Source organism: Kogia breviceps, chromosome 4 (assembly GCF_026419965.1).
Source record: "Kogia breviceps isolate mKogBre1 chromosome 4, mKogBre1 haplotype 1, whole genome shotgun sequence".
Taxonomy (NCBI): domain Eukaryota; kingdom Metazoa; phylum Chordata; class Mammalia; order Artiodactyla; family Physeteridae; genus Kogia; species Kogia breviceps.
The window spans coordinates 113,276,910-113,299,619 of NC_081313.1; the positions used below are offsets into that span (position 1 = coordinate 113,276,910).

Below are 22,710 nucleotides of genomic sequence, written 5' to 3' on the forward strand. Positions count from 1 at the left end.
CTATATCTTAGCAATGAACATACCAGAAATGAAATTAAGAAAACAATTCTGTTTACAATAGTATTTGAATAATGAAATATTTAGGCATATTTTAATAGAAGAAGTATAGGATTTTTACACTAAAAACTACAAAACCTTACTGAAAGAAATTGTAAAAGATCTAAATAAATAGAAAGATACTCTATGTCATGGATCAGAAGACTAAATATTGTTAAGATAGCAGTACTTCCCAAATTGACATACAGATTTAATGCAATCTCTCAAAATCCCAGACAGCTTTAAAAAAGAAAAACAAAACTGAAACGCTAATCTTAAAGCTCATATGGAAATGCAAAGGACCCAGAGTAGCCAAAACAATTTTGATATGGGAGAGTCAAGTTGGAGGACTCACTCTTGCCTATGACAAGGTTACAGTGATCAAGACAGCATGGTGCTGGCATAAGGATAGACTCATAGAGCAACGGAATAAAATTGAGAGTCCAGAAATAAACCCTTCTATTCATGGTCAATTGGTTTTTGATTTGGGTGCCAAGATAATTCAATGGAGAAAGAATAGTCTTTTCAACAAATGGTGTTGGGACAACTGAGTATCCACATGCCAGAAGAGTGAAGTTGGAACCTTACCTCACACCATATATGAAAATTAACCTAAGACAGATCATAGACGTAGATGTAAGAGGTAAAACTATGAAACTCATAGAAGAAAACATACAAATAAATCTTTGTGACCTTGGGTTAGGCAAAGATTTCTTAGAATACCAAAAGTGTAAGTGACAAAATAGAAAATAGACAAATTGGATGATAACTTAAAACTTTTGTGCTACCAATACCATGAAGAAAAGGAAAAAGACAACCCACAAAATGGGAGAAAATATTTGCAAATCTTATATCAAATAAGGAACTTTTATCCAGAAGTACAAAGAACTCTTACAACTCAACTATAAAAAGACAAATAACTCAATTTAAAAATGGGCAAAGGCAGGGCAGACAGCAGAAGCAGGAAGAACTACAATCCTGCAGCCTGTGGAACAAAAACCACATTCACAGAAAGACAGACAAGATGAAAAGGCAGAGGGCTATTTACCAGATGAGGGAACAAGATAAAACCCCAGAAAAACAACTAAATGAAGTGGAGATAGGCAGCCTTCCAGAAAAAGAATTCAAAATAATGATAGTGAAGATGATCCAGGACCTTGGGGAAAAAAATGGAGGCAAAGATCGAGAAGATGCAAGAAATGTTTAACAAAGACCTAGAAGAATTAAAGAACAAACAAACAGAGATGAACAATACAATAACTGAAATGAAAACTACACTAGAAGGAATCAATAGCAGAATAACTGAGGCAGAAGAACGGATAAGTGACCTGGAAGACAGAATGGTGGAATTCACTGCTGTGGAACAGAAGAAAGAAAAAAGAATGAAAAGAAATGAAGACAGCCTAAGAGACCTCTGGGACAACATTAAATGCAGCAACATTCGCATTATTGGGGTCCCAGAAGGAGAACAGAGAGAGAAAGGACTCGAGAAAATATTTTAAGAGATTATAGTCGAAAACTTTGCTAACATGGGAAAGGAAATAGCCACCCAAGTCCAGGAAGCACAGAGAGTCCCATACAGGATAAACCCAAGGAGAAACACGCCGAGGCACATAATAATCAAATTGGCAAAAATTAAAGACAAATTATTAAAAGCAGCAAGGGAAAAATGACAAATAACATACAAGAGCACTCCCATAAGGTTAACAGCTGATTTCTCAGCAGAAACTCTACAAGCCAGAAGGGAGTGGCATGATATACTTAAAGTGATGAAAGGGAAGAGCCTACAAGCAAGATTACTCTACCTGGCAAGGATCTCATTCAGATTCGATGGAGAAATCAAAAGCTTTACAGACAAGCAAAAGCTAAGAGAATTCAGCACCACCAAACCAGCTCTACAACAAATGCTAAAGGAACTTCTTTAAGTGGGAAACACAAGAGAAGAAAAGGACCTACAAAAACAAACCAAAAATAATTAAGCAAATGGTCATAGGAACATACATACCGATAATTACCTTAAACGTGAATGGATTAAATGCTCCAACCAAAAGACACAGGCTTGCTGAATGGATACAAAAACAAGACCCATATCTATAGTGTCTACAAGAGACCCACTTCAGACCTATGGACACATACAGACTGAAAGTGAGGGGATGGAAAAATATATTCTATGCAAATGGAAATTGAAAGAAAGCTGGAGTAGCAATACTCATATCAGATAAAATAGACTTTAATATACAGAATGTTACAAGAGACAAGGAAGAACACTATATAATGATCAAGGGATCAATCCAAGAAGAAGATATAACAATTATAAATATATATGCACCCAACATAGGAGTACATCAATACATAAGGCAAATGCTAACAGCCATAAAAGAGGAAATCGACAGTAACACAATAATAGTGGGGGACTTTAACACCTCACTTACACCAATGGACAGATCATCCAAAATGAAAATAAATAAGGAAACAGAAGCTTTAAATGACACAATAGACCAGATAGATTTAATTGATATTTATAGGACATTCCATCCAAAAACAGCAGATTACACTTTCTTCTCAAGTGCGCATGGAACATTCTCCAGGATAGGTCACATCTTGGGTCACAAATCAAGCCTCAGTAAATTTAAGAAAATTGAAATCATATCAAGCATCTTTTCTGACCACAACACTATGAGATTAGAAATGAATTACAGGGAAAAAAACATAAAAAACACAAACACGTGGAGGCTAATCAAAACGTTACTAAATAACCAAGAGATCAGTGGAGAAATCAAAGAGGAAATCAAAGAATACCTGGAGACAAATGACAATAAAAACAAGATGATCCAAAACCTATGGGTTGCAGCAAAAGCAGTTCTAAGAGGGAAGTTTATAGTTATACAAGCCTACCTCAAGAAACAAGAAAAGTCTCAAATAGACAATCTAACCTTACATCTAAAGGAACTAGAGAAAGAAGAACAAAGAAAACTCAAAATTAGCAGAAGGAAAGAAATCAAAGATCAGAGCAGAAATAAATGAAATAGAAACAAAGAAAACAATAGCAAAGATCAATAAAACTAAAAGCTGGTTCTCTGAGAAGATAAACAAAATTGATAAACCATTAGCCAGACTCATCAAGAAAAAGAGGGAGAAGAGTCAAATCAATAAAATTAGAAATGAAAAAGGAGAAGTTACAACAGACACCACAGAAATACAAAACATCCTAAGAGACTACCACAAGCAACTCTATGCCAATAAAGTGGACAACCTGGAAAAAATGGACAAATTCTTAGAAAGTTATAACCTTCCAAGACTGAACCAGGAAGAAACAGAAAATATGAACAGACCAATCGCAAGTAATGAAATTGAAATTGTGATTAAAAATCTTCCAACAAACAAAAGTCCAGGACCAGATGGCTTCACCCGTGAATTCTATCAAACATTTAGAGAAGCGCTAACACCCATCCTTCTCAGACTCTTCCAAAGAATTGCAGAGGAAGGAACACTCCCAAACTCATTCTATGAGGCCACCATCACCCTGATAGCAAAACCATACAAAGACACTACAAAAAAAGAAAAAATTACAGACCAATATCACAGATGAATATAGATGCAAAAATCCTCAACAATATACTAGCAAACAGAATCCAACAACACATTAAAAGGATCATATACCATGATCAAGTGGGATTTATCCCAGGGATGCAAGGATTCTTCAATATATGCAAGTCAATCAATGTGACACACCATATTAACAAATTGAAGAATAAAAACCATATGATCATCTCAATAGATGCAGAAAAAGCTTTTGACAAAATTCAACACCAATTTATGATAAAGAAAACTCTCCAGAAAGTGGGCATAGAAGGAAACTACCTCAACATAATAAAGGCCATATCCGACAAGCCCACAGCAAACATCATTCTCAGTGGTGAAAAACTGAAAGCATTTCCTCTAAGATCAGGAACAATATAAGGATGTCCACTCTCACCACTATTATTCAACATAGTTTTGGAAGTCCTAGCCATGGCAATCAGAGAAGAAAAAGAAATAAAAGGAATACAAATTGGAAAAGAAGAACTAAAACTGTCACTGTTAGCAGATGACATGATACTATACATAGAGAATCCTAAAGATGCCAGAAAACTACTAGAGCTAATCAATGAATTTGGCAAAGTTGCAGGATGCAAAATTAATGCACCGAAATCTCTTGCATTCCTATACACTAATGATGAAAAATCTGAAAGAGAAATTAAGGAAACACTCCCATTTACCATTGCAACAAAATGGTAAATGGTAGGTCTTTTGTCTACCTAGGGAGACAGAAGACCTGTATGCAGAAAGCTATAAGACACTGATGAGAGAAATTAAAGATGATACCAACAGATGGAGAGATATAACATGTTCCTGGATTGGAAGAATCAATATCGTGAAAATGATGAAACTACCCAAAGCAATCTACAGATTCAATGCAATACCTACCAAATTACCAATGGCATTTTTTACGGGAACTAGAACAAAAAATCTTAAAATTTGTTTGGAGACCCAAAAGACCCCTAATAGCCAAAGCAGTCTTGAGGGAAAAAAACGGAGCTGGAGGAATCGGACTCCCTGACTTCAGACTATACTATAAAGCTACAGTAATCAAGACAATATGATACTGGCACAAAAACAGAAACATAGATCAATGGAACAAGATAGAAAGCCCAGAGGTAAACCAACGTACCTATGGTCCACTAATCTATGACAAAGGAGGCAAGGACATACAATGGAGAAAGACAGTCTCTTCAATAAGTGGTCCTGGGAAAACTGGACAGCTACATGTAAAAGAATGAAATTAGAACACTCCCTAACACCATACACAAAAATAAACTCAAAATGGATTGGGGACCTAAATGTAAGACCGGACACTATAAAACTCTTAGAGGAAAACATAGGAAGAACACTCTTGGACATAAATCACAGCAAGATCTTTTTTGATCCACCTCCTAGAGTAATGGAAATAAAAACAAAAATAAACAAATGGGACCTAATGAAACTTCAAAGCTTTGCACAGCAAAGGAAACCATAAAGAAGATGAAAAGACAACCCTCAGGATGGGAGAAAATATTTGCAAATGAATCAACAGACAAAGGATTACTCTCCAAAATATATAAATAGCTCATGCAGCTCAATATTAAGAAAACAAACAACCCAATCCAAAAATGGGCAGAAGACCTAAATAGACATTTCTCCAAAGAAGACATACAGATGGCCAAGAAAAAAAAGCTGCTCAACATCACTAATTATTAGAGAAATGCAAATCAAAACTGCAATGAGGTATCACCTCACACCAGTTAGAATGGGCATCATCAGCAAATCTACAAACAACAACTGCTGGAGAGAGTGTGGAGAAAAGGGAACCGTCTTGCACTGTTGGTGGGAATGTAAATTGATACAGCCGTTATGGAGAACAGTATGGAGGTTCCTTAAAAAACTAAAAATAGAATTACCATATGATCCAGCAATCCCACTACTGGGCATATACCCACAGAAAAGCATAATTCAAAAAGACACATGCACCCCAATGTTCATTGCAGCACTATTTACAATAGCCAGGTCATGGAAGCAACCTAAATGCCCAGTGACAGAAGAATGGATAAAAAAGTTGTGGTACATATATACAATGGAATATTACTCAGCCATAAAAAGGAACGAAATTGGGTCATTTGTTGAGATGTGGATGGATCTAGAGACTGTCATACAGAGTGAAGTAAGTCAGAAAGAGAAAAACAAATATCGTATATTAACACATATATGTGGAACCTAGAAAAATGGTACAGATGAACCAGTGTGCAGGGCAGAAATTGAGACACAGATGTAGAGAACAAATGTATGGACACCAAGGGGGGAAAGCAGCAGTGGGGTGGGGATGGTGGTGTGCTGAATTGGGCGATTGGGATTGACATGTATACATTGGTGTGTATAAAATGGATGACTAATAAGAAGCTGCTGTATAAAAAAATAAAATAAAATTTAAAAATTAAAAAAAACATGGGCAAAGGATTTCAATAGATATTTCTATACAAGTGACCAATGAGCACATGAAAACATGCATCACTAGTTATAAGGGAAAAGCAAATCAAAGCTACTACTAGATACCACCTTATACCCACTAGGATGGCTATAATCAAAAGGACAGATAATAACAAATGATTACAAAGAAGTGGAGAAATTGTAACCCTCATACATTTCTGGGTAGAAATGTAAAATGGTGCAGCCACTTTGGAAAACAGTTTGGCAGTTCCTCAAAAGTTAAACATAGCATTACCTTATGACCTAGCCATTCCACTCATAGGTATATACCCGAGAGAAATGAAAACATGTTCACACAAAAAACCTTTAAATGAATGTTCATAGCAACATTATTCATAATAGCCAAAGAGTGGAATCAACACAAATGTCTATCAACTGATGAATGGATAAATAAAATGCAGTATATCCATGCAAAGAAATATTATTTGGCTATAAAAAGAAGTGGAACTTCCCCGGTGGTCAGTGGTTAAGACTGTATTTCCACTGCATGGGATGTGGGTTCGATCCCTGGTGGGGGAACTAAGGTCCCACATGCTGCACGGCGTGGCCAAAAAGAAATAAATAATAATAATAAAATAAAAATTAAAAAAATAAAAAGAAATGAAGTACTGATACGTGCTACAACATAAGGAACCTTGAAAGCATCATGGTAAGTCAAAGATGCCAGTCCCAGAAGAACACGTCATATTCCAATTATAGGAAAAATCCAGAAGAGGTAAATTTATACAGTAGAGACAGAAAGTAGATTATTAGTTGATTAGGCTGGGGGAAGGGAGGATAGGGAATGGCTGCTAATGTGTACAGGGTTTCTTTTGCAGGGGATGAAAGTGTTCTGAAATCAGATTGTGGTGATGGTTGCACAGCCCTGTGAATATACTCAGATCCACTGAGTTGTACACTTTCAATGGGTGAATGGTCTTTGCATTTCTGCTGAACGCTCCCTTTGCAGAGGAAGACAGGTGTTGGTCTGGGATGAATGAGGAGAGGAGCAGGGTAGGAAAGGAATTGCAGGGCTGAGAGTGCACAGTATCTTCCTGCCTTAAATGGGGTGGATGGGCAGAGAGGGAGAGACAGACAGATGGATGTGGACTGGTCAGCTTTCAGGCCAGAAGCATCCGGGCTTGGCTTTGGCCAATTTCATTGTGCCCTGATCTGGAATCTCCTGGGCACAACTCTGCTGGAGGCCTGGCAACCTGAACAAGGCAGCCAGGTTGTTGAGACTGACTGTGTTGAGAGCCAACACCCTCCTGTGGGTCAGATTTAAGACTGTAGCTCTTGAGTCAGTTACCTGAGCTGGAATCTAGGCTTTTCCACTTGTGAGCAGTGTGCCCCTAGCAAGTTATGTAACCTTGTAAACTTTCTGGGCCTCGGTTTCCTCATCTGTGCACTAGGCATAATTGCAGACAATAATTCTACACCAACCTCATGGGCTTGTTGTAGAGATCCAACTAGATATTGAACAAAACATCATTAACCGAGTGCCTGGTACACGGCAAACAATAAATGTTAGTTTTTATCCTTTTCCAAGGTGACTTCTAGATAAATCTCAACTCCTCTGGCACAGGAAGGCGAGCAATGATAGGGCACCTCATCACAGGCAGGCCCTGAGAATCCTGCTTTGAACTGGCTGCAGGGGTGCATCCAGTGGGTAATGCCACCTTTGCCGAAAAGCCAAGGGAAACCGCCAAGCTCTGCTGGTGACTAAGCTGTGACAGTGGGTTGCAGCTTATCTCTCTGCCCATCTTCTCTGGCAGCTGATTGCATCCCCAGTTTGTGCTGTGAAACCATCACCAACAACCAGCGTCTGTCCTTGTTGTGATGCCCGTGTGGAGTGAGCATTGCTGAGGGGGAGGCTTCCAAGGCTGCAGGCTGTAAACCATGTTGTATAATGTGGCACAGCTCTGCGACAGGAGCCAGTCCCCGGATGGAGGAGGGGAGGGGAGGGGAGGGGAGGGGAAGGGAGGAGAGGGGAGGGGAGGGGAGGGGAGGGGAGGGGAGGAGAGAAGGCCCTGCTGCCACGACTTGGATGCCACGGCGGGCTGTCCGGGGAGCCACAGAGGTCTCCGTCCCTCCTGGAGGTGCCCAGTGCAAAGAGAGGGCCCCCTTTTCTGTAAGTTGGGCCAGAGCTAAAGAAATGCCCACAAATCCCTTATCACAACTGTGAAATCCAAGCAGCTCTGAAAGCCCAAGATTTGTTGGGACTCATTTGGTTGCCAAAGCTGACTACCTTACGCGATTGCTCCTCTGTTTTCTGTAGAATATTGTGTTTAATTACAGGATCCTGCCCCAGGCCCTGCTATGGATGTTGTGTAATGTATGAAGTGTGAACTGTGTATTCTCTTTCTAAACAGGTAAACAGTTTGAATTCTGAAAGCTCTCTGGCCCCCAGGTTTTTGGAAAATGGAATGTGGACCCATATTATTATGAATCTTTTTTACCGTCAGGCTGTAGTCAGAGGGAACAAAACACAGACACGATATACACAGAGTAAGAGAAGAGCAGAATGGAGAGGGCAAGGAGTTTGGAATCAGAGATAGCTGGGGTTGGATCCCTACTCTAACTCTTACCACCCGTGGGACCTTGGGAAGGTCACTTAATGTTTCTGAGCCTTAATTTCCTCATCTGTAAAACAGAAATAATGATATCTACCTCCTACGGTTTATTAGGAGATTAAATGAGATAATGCATGCTTCGTACATATAGAGTAAGGGCTTAATAATTACATGATTAATATGAATAAATAGTAGTAACTATGTTATTTGATAGATCATTTTCTCAGTGCTTTGTCCGTGGGAATCCACAGGCCAGCTAGGGAGCCGGCACAGCAGCCACAGCCGGACCCTGCATTCGACCCACCCTGCAGGGCAGGCCTCCGGTGCTGGGAGCTGGGTGCCAAGAGGGAGGGCACTGAGGACACTTAGGGGTCAGACTCTTGAGTCTTGGGGAGGAAATAATATAGAAGATGCTGGGAGATACTCATAAAAACAGTAATAGCTGGAGCACTAATTCTCATGCTATGAGAGGTCCTGAGGAAACCTCCCCAACAGAACCTATACCCCCCTCCCACCCCCCTGCCATGTGATGTTTTCCCTTTTCTCGGGAAGCCGATGGGTCAACAGACTATGACTGTTGTCTGTCTGTATGGAGGTCTGTGTCCCCTGCAACATGCCTGATGGCCTTCAGCACTGAGGGAAGACAAAGTTTAAACCAGTGAGCAGAAAGCCTCTGGACTTAGAGATCCAGCTTGTTGCTGTTTGATAGACATGTCACCGTCAGTTAATCACTGAGAAACTTGGCTCTTTCTGTCAAAACTAAGACTAAAATAATTATGATTGGATGTATCCATGGACCCTCCCCCCCATTTCTGCACCAAATAATAAAACACTCCCCTGACCTGGGCCCCCTTTGCTAAAACTCCTCCACCTCCCCTGTGTGGGAGGGGTGTGGCTGCAGATGGAGAGCGAATTTCATGCCACCCCCGCCACTAATGGAGCCGCACAGCTACAGGGACCACACTGCCCATATCATCAGAGAACCTCACCTCTGGCCAAGACCTGTTTGCTGTGCAGGTCACATGGATATTTCTTGACATTGTAACCGACAGAAAATCCCTTTGAGGAATCCTGGCTCTGGGTGCTCTGAACTTTATGTATTATTGACACCAAAAGTACCAAAGGATGGTCTAACCCCATAGGGAGAAGCAATTTTAATTTTACCAGTACCTAGAAAAATACTGCCCTTAGTAGATTCCTCTAAACCAGCGGCACCCAGCCTTTTCGGCACCAGGGACCAGTTTCGTGGTAGACAATTTCCCCACAGGTGGGGGCGGGGGGGTGGGTTTAGGCAGGAACGAGAGCCATGGGGAGTGATGGGGAGCAGCAGCCCCAGACACGGTTCATGAGGCTTCCAGTCTGTGTTGAGGATAACGAGTCACTGTTATTACAGGAGTATTTGACCCCTCAGCCCATTGACAGACTTGTAGCTTTCTTTGTTCTGAGCATCAAGGAACAAATAAGCACCGAGAGACCAGACTGAGTTTTTTTTTTCCAAGATCTGTTTATTCCAAAATAAAGACATAAAATTTTAAACAAACAATTAAAATTGATTTTGACTTAGCATGGCCTATTTGAATTTTTAATTTCAACAACTTAAAGAGGAGGCTTTCTAAATTCAATAAATAGAATAAATAACATTTCAGCTTCACACTCTGCCTCTCATCCTTTCTTTCTGGAAACTTTCCAGGAGAGTCTTCAGAAATGTCAGCATATTGCCTACTGTGGTTTGGCTGCATGGCTGTTCACAGGAAAAAGACTGTTGGGATAAAAGTTGACAAAGGCAGAGTGACTGAAACAGTATGGAACCCAGCAGCCCCAGGAACCACCCTGCCCAGAGCCTGGTGAGTGGACGGGGGGGGGGGGGGATGGTCAGTGGCGGGGGGAGGGTGTACTGGCAGTGGGGGGCTTGAGGCATGGAGCAAATGGATGGGGAGTCGCTAACATTTTGTGTAGGCAGCATAGGTGGTTAACTTTGAAGTAGGATTTCAGGGGTCTGCTTGCCCCCCCCACACACACACATCAAGTGGCCCTAAATCTCTAAATCTCCTCATTAGAGGAAACCTTCTTGGGATGCTTTGAGGCTTAAAATTTTGTTATTGTCCTTTTTGGCTGTCCTTCCAAGGTCATTTTATAGCACAATAACTAAGAGCGGGATTTAGGGGTCCCATAGATCAGAGTTCAAATCTCAGCACTGCCACTTTTCAAATATGCAGCCTTGGGCAAATCAGTTAACCTCACTGAGCCTCAGTTTCCTCCTCTACCATGTGAGGGTGGTAAATCTGACAATTGTCATTAAGGTAGGTATTCAATGAAACAGTATATATTAAGCATTTAGAACTGCATGCTGTTGATGGTGACAGTAAATGAAAAAAGTTCACTCCCTCCCCTCTCCGCCAGCGACCAGGGTGTATGCTCAAAAGAAGACGTGCTGATGGACATTTAGGGCAGGTGACAAGCTTCCACCTGGATGTGATGTGTCTTCCTTTGAACACCACCTTGGCCAATGGAAAGAAAACTTTAACTTACAGGCCAGAATATCCACTCGGCAAACTGAATCTCTAAGGTAATTTAGAACTGTATGGGCTACAGCCCTGATTCTCTAGATTTTAGCTTCTAATTACAATCAGGCTAGATTCTTTCATTATTCAAGAGGTGGAGAGAAGTAAAAGCCAACATAGGGGTGAGTGTTTTTTAAAGTGAGAGGGAACAAAGAGCCATCTGGGCAGATCTCACTTTAATTCTCTTGCTCTGATTAAATTTCTTATATGTCCCTAATCAACCTTGAACTACCAGTTCCAACTTTATCACCCTTTCTCATTCAGATGGAGTTGGCATTGACATTCACACAAAAATAACTAACCAGAGCACATCACAGATAAAAACACACTCACTCCACACTTGTTGTTCTGGAGGGCTTCAACTGTTTTCTTCACCCGATTGAAAATCACTGGGAAACTTGTTTTCACTGTGGTGTTGGTCATCTGCGACAGACCCTCCTGTAAGCATGCTGCGGTGCAGTTGTCCTGGTAAATAACAAGAATTTAGGAAAAGAAACACTCAGAGGACAGCTTTGAGTAGGAATCACAAAGAGAATGCTTTTAGAGGCTATTTTAATTTAACCAATGTAATCTAAACTTGCATTGTTTTTTAGACAGGTCCCTTGCCAGGCTAGGAAATGATCTTCAATATTTCAAGGTAAGGCCCTTTTCCCACAGTGACACTCTCTGAAGATTTTCAGCATGTTGCACCCCAGGGAACATGAGGCCTGTGGACCCCAGGAAACAGCCAGTGCTGAGTCTACTTTTCAAATGATGCTCCCTTGTTCCAAGTCTTGTCATAGTGAGTTTGAAAGTACAGAGAAAGGAAAAGCCTTCTCACACCAGCCTGATGGGATATGCCAGTTGAATACTGCCATTGTTTCAGCAGTAGCTAAAACCATGGATTAAAAACGGAGGGAATGGGCTGGGGCATAAATGTGTGGTTCCTCCTCAGAAGGCATAATATGCTCTTCTCATCTTATAGATGAGCTGTGATAGGGAGTGACACCTGACCTCAGCTGTGGTGAAAAGCTCAGGCTCTCCCAGGCCTGGCTTGTGAGAGTGTCAAGCACAATAGCACCTTGGGTAGGTGCTGCTTCCTCACCTTAACCAGAAAATTCCTGCCATGCTTCCTCTCTGCCAAAGTGGGGAATGACTCCTTGGAAACCCTTTTCACTTTCCCTCCACCCACAATCTCAGACACCCTATCCTCCTGGAAGGCAGGCTTCAAACCTTGCAATAGCCACTCTAAATCAGCTAAACAGAAGGATAGGGAGGGAGGGAGGGAGAAGGCAAAGTATGTAGAGAGTTTAGGTCAGAGGAAGGACAAAGGACGTCATTTTATTTACATTGTTTTGCAACCCTAGAGATACCAGCAAATGGATTAGAAAACAGTGTGATATGAACTATATCATTTGTTATATTCTCAGTCCCAGTTTAATTGTGCACATGGCCACTAATCTAAAAACACATTCAAGGGCTTCCCTGGTGGCGCAGTGGTTGAGAGTCCGCCTGCTGATGCAGGGGACACGGGTTTGTGCCCCGGTCCGGGAAGATCCCACATGCCGTGGAGCGGCTGGGCCCATGTGCCATGGCCGCTGAGCCTGCGCGTCTGGAGCCTGTGCTCCACAGCGGGAGAGGCCACAACGGTGAGAGGCCCGCGTACCGCAAAAAACACCCAAAACAACAACAACAACAAAAATAAATAAATAAAAATAAAAACACATTCAAGATTATTTTTTAAATATCGAAAAGTGTTCAGACTTCTCAAGGAGACTAAATGCAAAGAAATGTATATATCAATAGCATAGAATTTCAAGATTTTGAAAGGTTTTTTAAATTGTTACTAATCTGTAACAATTAAGTAACAGTTTCTTATTTCAGATATCAAATAGAACAATTAATTTTGACTTAAAGGCTTTAAAAAACATGATCAAGATTATTTTCTTTTACTATACTTACAGAAGGAATGGGAAGACACAAACAATCAGTCACCTGCAAAAGAGAAATTTCAGAGTGAAGATTCCAGATGTGAAAACTAAAATTAGTTTGGAAAGATCTTAGAAGAGCATTTACTCACATTGGTGCTGCAGTTGCATTTTGAAGGTGGATGTTTCTAAAAAAGTAAGTGGAGAAACAAGAACCCATGGTGAGTGGTGCATTTTTCATCCTCTTATGTTTCACTTAAATTTTCAATAATTGCCTTTCCCGCTGGCACACCCCTCTGCAGCTTACCTGCAGGTTGTTGATGAGGTACTCGACATCCTTGATCCCTGTCAAGGTCAAACACCTCTGGCTGGCCGCAGAGCAGAGGAGCAGGGCAGAGGCAAGGATCACGGCCTGGAGCATCTTGACAAGGGGCTGGAGCTTGGCCTTCAAATGCCTTCAAATCAAGTTGTATTTAAAGCTGCCCCGCAAACATGGAAAAACCCTGACATCAAACTGATACCAATGCCCACTTTTTCTCTGTAAATTTGGGCCACTTGACATTGAAAAAATATTTGTGTGTATATATATCTCAAACTGAGTCACTTGGCAAAGACTATGTTACATTGTCCCACGAAATACCATTCCTCAGAAAAGATGCTTTCCAAAAAGTTGGATATCAATCAAGATGCTGCAGGAAAAGTTAAAGATCTTGAAACAATAATTTTTTTGAAGGCAGAGATTCTGGTTGTGAGAGTGAAAATACTTTCCATGAAAACCCAGGTCTGTATTTTCCCCTTTTTACTTTATTGGAAATGCTGATATAATAGCCAGTCACTGGTATTCTGAAGAAGGGGGGCAGGGAGGATGAGAAATAGTACAGGAGAGCGGTTCTGTCATCAGGGTTTTTGCAAACTCAGTCTCGTCACTGCTACCTCAATCTTACTATACTTTACTCCCAAATCTTAAACTCGTCTTCCATGCTTGGGGCCAGATTCCCTCCGTCACACAAATGCATCCTGGAACAAGTGACTGAAGGAGGAAGTCTTCAACTTAAGCCCAAGAATGCAGCAACAGTGCCTGTTAAAACTGGCCTGGAGGATCCCTTAGTGTCTTTAGGGAACTTACATAGCACTGTGCAACATCCAGTAAAAACTCCATGCTCAAAATAAGATAATAGTTAACATTTATTGAGCACTTATTACATACCAGTCACAATTCTAAGCACTTATGGGAATTAAACCATGTAATGTGTACAGTCATCAAATGAGGTCTGTACTAATTTGTCATCCTCTATTCTTTACGTTTTAAAACGCTGTCTGCACCTTAGCTTCTTGGTTCTTTGGAGAAGCTGTTCTAATCCCTATGAACCAGGAAGCAGTCTTACTGTAGCCCTATGAAGGAAGTAGTATAATTATCCTCATTATTTTATTTTATTATTTTATTTTATAGCTGTGGAAACTGAGGCACAGAGAGGCAAACAATCTGCCACACAGCCAGAAAGCAACAAAATTTGTATTCAAACCCAGAAGTCTGACTCCCAGGTTCAGTCCTTAATATTCTGGCTTTCCTGCTTCTCTGTGTGTTTTTTGTCTGCCTCTTCCATCAGGATATATACCTCTTGTGGGTCTACTTCACCCCTGTATCCTTAGCACTTGGGAAGGTGCCCGGGGAACAGTGGGCCATCACTAAATCCTTGTTGAGTCAAATCATTCATGTGAAAAGTTTTTGAAATAGTAAGAAATGTGCACATAAACTGAGATTTTATAAGATTTCAGACCTAGTTTCTAGGGTACGTATTTGGAGATGTGTGCGTTTAAGAAAATATATCTTCTACATAATAGAGGCTGAAAAGGCACTTTGCTTGGCACTTTGTGCCATAGTGGCCAATGGGGACAAACCCGTAAGATTTCTCACCACTACTCTTACTACTGTAAGAGCGTGTGACATTATTGCTTTTCTCGTTGCACGTTTTTCCTTACGAGCAACAATGGGTCATTGGTGTTTGGCAGCTCTATGTGGCCACACTATCTTGGTGGCAAACAAGGTAAAAAGAAATTGGCTTTCTGCTTAATTCCCCAAATCCTCCCACATCTCTAACTTCCAGGCCTGTCCTCTGCAGGCACTAAGAAGAAGGTTCAAAGGTTTCCCAGCCTATGGCAAACACTTTTATAACTGTGTCCAGTATCTATGCCCTTTCCTTGATGGTAGAACCCTGATTAGTTCAGGGTGGCAATGTGTCCAGCCAAACATTCACTTTTTCAGCCTCTCTTGCTGCTATAGGCGACCATGTGACATGTTCTGATCAATGCAATGTGTGTATAATTCTTTTGCTTTCTTGGTGGTAGGAGATAAAAGTAGCCGAAACCTACCCTTACCCCTTATTCCAGTTTGGGCATGGATGTGATGGCAGGAGCTTCAGCAGCAATCTTATAACCATGAAGGAATGGAAAAGAGAATTGCAGCAATAGCAGCACTAACACTTTACATAAATAGAAAATAATCATAAAAAACAATAAAAATAAAACCATGAAAGCAACACCAGAAAGTAACAATAAGAATAGAAGAGTGATACTAAATTCTAGCTAGATATCACTGCCTACTGAAGACCCTGAGCCTTGAAACTCAGTAAAAATGGAAAGCTGTTATAGAAATGGAAACTACCATGTGCTGGAGAGATGTTAAAAGATATGTGAGGGTCAGATTGAACCTTTTTCCCTGACATCATTGGAAGATTTAAAAGAGACTTGAAAGGACAGTCATCTCACCGTGTGAATCAACATTATTTAATGCTGTGTGTATGAACAATGGAAATCATTCCACACAGCATCAGGTGTGCCTCTCACACTGAGGAAGACCCCTCTTACTGCAAAGACAGGGGCTGTAGCCAGAAGGACGAATGGATTTGTCCAAAGCTGTATCTCTAGTTAATGGTGGGGGAGAGTATAGTGTTGTGATTAAGACCAGGAAGCCTGAGTACAGACTGCCTGGGTTCAGATCTTGCTTCTATTGTTTGTTAGACACATGGCCTAGGTGGATGTCTTGACCTCTCCAAGCTTCCCTCTCCTGACCATAAAACACCGATGAGCATGGAAAATGGAGATAGGGTTGTCATATAAGGCCTATCTCAGAGAATTCTTGTTAAGATTAAAAGAAATGTTTATGCAGCATGTAATGCAGATTAAGTAGCCTCAGTTTGACATTTGACAGGGCAATGTAGTCTAGCTTAGGACTCAACAAACTGTAACCTACTTGGCCAGATTCAGTGTAAGCCCTGAAAGCTAAGAATGGTTTTTAATTCTTTCGAAGTGTTATTAAAAAATAATTAACAGATAAAAACAAAGAAGAATGTGTTACAGAGACCATATATAACCTGTGATGTCTTAAATACTGACTATCTGACCCTTTACCAAAAAGGGTAATTCACATACCGCATCCCTCATTTTCAGAAGATACCATCTGTTATCTCCCACTCTTGGGAAGGGCACAGCTAGGAGCTGGTGGCTCACATGTCTCTTCTCCCACTGTCCCTTCTGTGATTCAGGTCAGCCCTCCATAAAGAGGGGAAGGGAGTAGGGGCCCTGGAATCTTTGGCTGCCTGATTCTCTGCAGTGCTGGAGGCCCATCATTTCCTACAGCTGTCTGTGGAATGAACTCGATGGTCCCACGAGCAAAAAATCTTCTCTTGGTGTAGCCATGACCCACCATCGGTGGTATCTAAAGTAGGCCCTGGTTTACTGGGAACAGTTTTGCATATTGAAGTCAGAAGAAAAGTGGGTGAACTAACATCCTTTTCTTCCTGGGCCATATCCTGGCCTGACCAGCTAGCCTTGGGTCACCCACCCTCCTACCTACCCCCTAAGAGCTGGTGCTGGCGAAAGGTGATCAGTGGATATCCGTGCTCCTTGGGCAGGTTATCTAGCCTTTCCAAGCATCGATGTACCATCAACACTCACCCACACAGGAATCTGGGGCAGATCACCTAGGCCTACCTCACGGAGGGATAGGAGTGTTCCATTTGGAATACTTCTTCAGGAGTGAGCCACGTTTCCATTTGGAAATTTGGTCTGGTCTGATCCAGTCTCTGCTCATACTCTGCTCTCCCCTCACCTACCACCCTCCAGTCATGTTGGTTTCTTTCTATATCCAGCCTCCAGGCCGTTGCTCTTGCTGAGCTCTGCCTGGAATATTCTTCCTCAGCTCATCCATGTATGGCCCGTTCTCATCCTTCAGGTTTCAACTCAAAAGCCACCTCCTCCATGACCATAGTAGTCTTTGCAATCTGCATGATTCTGTCTTAGGGTCTATTCCTCCTTGTGGGCTGTAAGTTCCATGAGAGCCGATACGATGACTGACTCTTGTTCATTTGTATTCCCAGGGTGCAGTCTATATTAAGTATTTAGGAATTACTGGTTAAATGAATGAATGATGAATACATTTAATCTTGTAAAAGCTTATTAAATTTATATTATTTACGAAATGACCAATACACGTTCTCTGTGGACCAGTAACAAAAAAAAGAGCAAATATAACATTTTAAAAACCTGAGCCAGGAAAGTGATTCCGCAATGAACAAAATAAACCTTCCTGTTCTGTAGTCCCTTGAGAAATTTGAAGTACTTTTAAATCTCTTCTTCTTTTCAATTCTCACTGAACTACATGAGGAAGGCATGTCAGGTGTGGGAACTCCAGCTCTGTAAAGGATGAAACAGAGAGAGAGAGAGAGAGAGGTGACTATTCTTAACAATTCTTTCCCATCTCCCCACCCACTTAGTTATAAAAAAGAAAAGAATTAAAGGTACTTAAATGGTAGCTCTGCAGTTCAAAACACCATTAAACAGCAGATGTTTATCTACGCAAAGTCTACAACTTTTGAAGTTTAGCTTCTAGGATTTCTTTCAGTATCAAAATGTACGTATGCAAATGATCTCTTACAAAGGAAATACACCAAACTCAGAAATTAATTACTCACCTATTTTATCAAGAAGATCGGAGAGTAAGATGCTTACCAAGTTTTAGCGTAGATAACATATCTTACAATAAATGACAAAAGACTATACTCAACCATTAATTTTGTTCTGAAGATAAAGTTTGACATTTTTATTTTGTGATAAAAACCCATGTGTCATGGATTATTTATCTGGGAATAAAACAAAATGGTTACTTGTTCTAGGAAGCCACAGCACAAAATGATACACCCCAAAAAAGGCACTCAGTTTCTAAGTAAAACCCATTCTACTTTTTTCATAAACAACCAAGAGATAACTAGTTATGAGAATCCTTAAGCACTAATTTCTTAATCAAATAGTTATTTCTAAGTTAGTATTTCCCAGTCAAGTGTGATGGGGCAAACTCCAGTAGATGTGCTATCATCCCTTTAGGGGCTTCTCCCCCAAGGAGGTGATTTCTAACTGGGTGCCCAGCACCCTCCCCTTGCATCCCTCTCTCCTAAGGAAATTCTGGGTCCCCTGGACACAGAGCTTACTGCTCCCAGACTGGCCCCTATGCAGTTTCCAGAGCTCCGAGACCAGCATCCTCTCTTCCCTCCCCTCCGCTCTTCTCCTCTGCACTGTTGGTGAATAACAATCCAGGCTGTCTTTGTCAATGGGATTTTCACACTCTCCTATCAACACAGCCCATCATTACCTGAAACCTGCCCCTACATTAGTTACAGACTGTGGGACCCCCTTTGCTGTGGCTAGTTTACTAGTGTCCATCTAATTAAGAAAGGATAAGAACTGTTCTGGATCCCACTGGGGAAGGCACTAGAATTTGTTGAACCCTTACTACATACAAGGTGACATGTTCAGCACTTTATGTATATTATCTGATTCAGGCCTCTTGACAATCTTTATTAGCCCCATTTTATAGATGTGGAAATTGAAGCTCAGAGAGGCTGACAGTCACCTTAGTCACACAGCTGGCAGTGTGAACTGGATTTATCTGCTCAGCTGGACTCTCCGATTCGTCCCAGTGACATGTCTACTTATATTGGTGCTATTGTACCATGACCTTTCGTTTCTGTGGCTCTTGTGTATATCTAAATGTATGGTTGGGAATATCTGCCTGCTTCTTATTACTTGTCATTTTCAAAAGTGCCTTAGATGGCTTCAAACATTTATAGCTCTAGATTGGTTTTAGAATCCTTTTGATAAGTTTCCTCCCCCCAAAAATCATATTAGGAGTTTAATTGGGATTGTGTTCAATATAAACTGAATTTAGGAAAAAATGATGTCTTTGAAATATTGAATCTCTCCATCCAGGATGATGATATGTCTCTATATATTCAAGCCTTTTTTATTTCCCTCAATTCAATTTTATATTTCTCTTTTCATACAGGTTTTGCAGAGTTTTGTGAAGTTTATTCCTAGGTCTACCTATTTATTCAACAGTATTTATTGAGAACTTATATCCTGAGCATTGTTCTAGGCCTCTGGGGATAAAGCAGTGAGCAAAACAAAGTACCTGGTCTTGGGAAGCCTACATTCTAGAAAGCAGAGAAAGACAATAAACAAACAAATATCTTAGTAATATGTCAGGTGGTCATAAGTGCCATGAAAATCAAAAGCAGGTGAGGAAACAGTGAGTGGTAGAAGGTGGGAGTTATGTTCTTTAATGTGGTCAGTGATTTTGATCAGTATTAAATCTCCGATACAGTGATTTGAGTAGAGGTCCACAGAAATTGGGTGAGTGCGTCAGGCAGATATCTTGGAGAATATTTCAGGTAGTGAGAATAGAAAGCTCAAGGGCCCTGAGGATAGAGTGTGTCTGCCATGCAGAAGGAACAGCATGGAGGCTAGTGTTTCTATAGCAGAGTGATTGAAGAAAAGAATGGAAACGTTGGGGTCAGAAAGGGGTCCAGAAAGCAAATCCAATAGAGCATGACAAGCAGTGAGGAGGGCTTGAGATTTTACTCAAAATAAGGTGGGCGCCATTGGAGAGCTCTGAGCAGAGGAATAACATGATCTGACCTATATTTTAGGTCATGAAGAATAGCTGCTGCATGGAGAATAGCTGGGACACAAGAGTGGAAGACTTGATCACCTTTTACAGTTAGATGTGATAGGCTGCTATTGAGATGGTCTATATAAGAGCTGTTGGTGGCTTGGACCAAAGTGGTATCGATAGTGGTAGACAGATAATTCAGAATCTGGATGTATTTTTAAAGTAGAGCCAATAGATATGCTGGTGGGCTGGCTAAATGATGAGAGAGAAAGAGAAGAGTCATTAACTCACCTAAGGAAGACTGCAGAAGAAACAGGTATTGGAGTGGAGGAGTTGAGATGGGGTGAATTTTGTTCTGGACGTGTTTAGTTTGAGATGCCTATTAAGCATCCAGGGGCCATGTTGAGTAGGTAGTTGGTTAAAAAGGGTAAAGAAAGAGATTAAGTGTGTTCTATTTTAATAGGTATTGAGTGCAGGGTTACATTTTCTAACTGGTTATTGCTAATATTATAGGTATGAAGTTAGCTTTTGCTATGTAGCAAAAGACCACAACACCTTAGTGGCATGCCACAATAATCGTTAATTTCACATATATTTATGGGCTTCAGGTGGGCTTGACTGCACAGCTCTGCTGATCTTGTCTGGGCTCACTTATATATCTGCAGGTTTGCAGTACTTGGTTAATCTAGGTTGGGCCTGCCTTCCACATACCTGAGACCGTTAGGATAATCCCTTGTAAAAGTTCTTTTCATGGTAGTGGAAGACATGTAGGAGTAAAGCCCAATGCTTAGTTTCATCTCAGCCCTCTGCTTGCATCACTTCTGCCTACATGCCAGTACCAAAGCAAGTCATATGGCTGATCAATGAGCGAAGCAGGGCACCTTGCCCATGGTGAGAGGAGATGTAGCAGTTACATGGCAAAGAGCATGGATATGGGGAGGAGGGAGGAACTAGGCCAAATGATGCAATCCAACACAAGAGAAAAATGATTAATGTTTGTATCTTTATCTTATACCCACCAACTACTGAACCCTCTTATTAGTTTTAATGATTTTCAATGGATTCTCTTGGTTTTTTTCCTTAAGTAGATGTTCTCATCAGAAAATAATAATCCTCTAGTCTAGGGATCAGCAAATTTTTCTTAAATGTCCAGCTAGTGGATATTTCAGACTTCGTAGGCCATATGGTCTCTGTCCCAACTCTTCAACTCTGTTGCTGTAGCAGGGAAGTAGCTAGAGACATTACATACAGTAACGGCTCTGGCTTTGTCCCAATAAAACTTTATTTAAAAATAAACAAGCAGCCAGCCCGTTTTCTGACCCCTACTGCTATAATCAATTTCTTTAGAATACTATGTCTTGTTTCCTTTTGTTGTTATTTCACAGCTAGAATTAAGGAAATGCCATTGTTGTCATAACAAGCCTCGTGGCCATTTTCTTCACTTTACTGGGGACACTTTCAGTGTTTTCCATTTAAATATCATCTTTGCTATTGATTTCAACATAAAGAATAGTTTTGTATTTCTAGTTTACTAAGTTTTTATTAGAAATGTCTCTCAATTTTACAGAGTGTCTTTTTAAGTTCCTGTCAGGACCGTGAGTTTTATCTTTTCACTTATTCATGTGATAAATTATCTTAATAGATTACCAAGTGTTGAATCATCCTTACATTCCTTGAATAAAATCTATTTGGTCATACTACATTACCATTTTAACACATTGCTGGATTCAACTTGCTATTCCTTTATTTTGAATTTTTTATTTGTAATGCACACTGGGATGTCTTCCTAGGCTCAATCAAACATTCAGCTAAATGTGGACTCAGCTAAACATTCAGACTCACAAGACTATCCTAGGTCACACTAAGTACCTGTCTCCTCCGAAGGGTAGAGGATGGACATAATTTGCAGGAAGGCAGCGTTGGTTGCTTCTCTCCATGGGAGCAGTCATCCAGGAGCCGTTCCTTTAGCCCTACACATGAGATGGCTCAGGTGTGAAGTAGCAAGACTCCCATTGCAAGGGGATAGGATGGTGGTGGCTTAAAGGCCTTGTGCCCCATAGGAGCCAATATCTCTTGGAAAAGTTCCAATCAGGGGGGACTTCCAAGTCCCCTGCATTTAGGGGAGCCCAAGGCTGTGATGTCCCCATGTGGAATTTATAGTTCATTGGTAGTCCTCCCAGTCCAGACACACTTTGCCAATCAGGCCCAGTTGATATTTTACCTTCATCTGGTTCTCAGGGAAACAGAACTAAAAAATTAATGGAAAGGCCAAATTCTCTTTTGGAAGGGGAAACTGTTGTGTTAATACATTACATGCATCATCTACATCCATAAGTTCATTCTTAATTTTCCCTTTTTTGCGCTTTCTTTTTCAGGTTTTGGTCAGGATTATGCTATCCTCATAAAGTGCGTTAGGAAGCTTTCCATCTTTCTCTATACTTTGTAGGAGTTTAATCAGCCTGAGAATTTTCAGTGTTCCGTCACGCCTCCATGGAAGGCAGGGGATTTTTCTTGTTCATTTCCACAAACCCAGTGACAACAGTGCCTGGGACACAGCAATTAGATTATTTGCTGTCCTTTCTGTTCTACCTAGACAGGGGTCCTTGGCATTGTTCTGGGTTCCTGTAGTAACTTAAAGGGAAACTTTCACA

General features: G+C 40.9%; 1 protein-coding gene across 1 annotated transcript; it reads right to left on the reverse strand.

Moving 5' to 3' along the window:
- Positions 1-10,296: 10,296 nt before the first annotated feature.
- Positions 10,297-13,537, reverse strand: IL9 (interleukin 9). Its single transcript, XM_059061792.2, has 5 exons — positions 13,424-13,537; positions 13,269-13,304; positions 13,151-13,183; positions 11,543-11,674; positions 10,297-10,407 (listed from the first exon to the last, which is right to left on the reverse strand). Exons 1-5 carry the CDS (start codon positions 13,535-13,537, stop codon positions 10,297-10,299), a joined length of 426 nt encoding a protein of 141 aa, XP_058917775.1.
- Positions 13,538-22,710: the final 9,173 nt, after the last annotated feature.

What these genes read in the sequence shown, in the direction of transcription:
- IL9 (XM_059061792.2), bottom strand. Translation starts at nt 13,537, where the DNA reads ATGCTCCAGGCCGTGATCCTTGCCTCTGCCCTGCTCCTCTGCTCTGCG. An exon ending in AATGCAACTGCAGCACCAAT is followed by an intron (nt 13,184 to 13,268) that starts GTGAGTAAATGC and finishes TCTCTTTTGCAG; the next exon opens with GTGACTGATTGTTTGTGTCT. An exon ending in TGTGTCTTCCCATTCCTTCT is followed by an intron (nt 11,675 to 13,150) that starts GTAAGTATAGTA and finishes GTTATTTACCAG; the next exon opens with GACAACTGCACCGCAGCATG.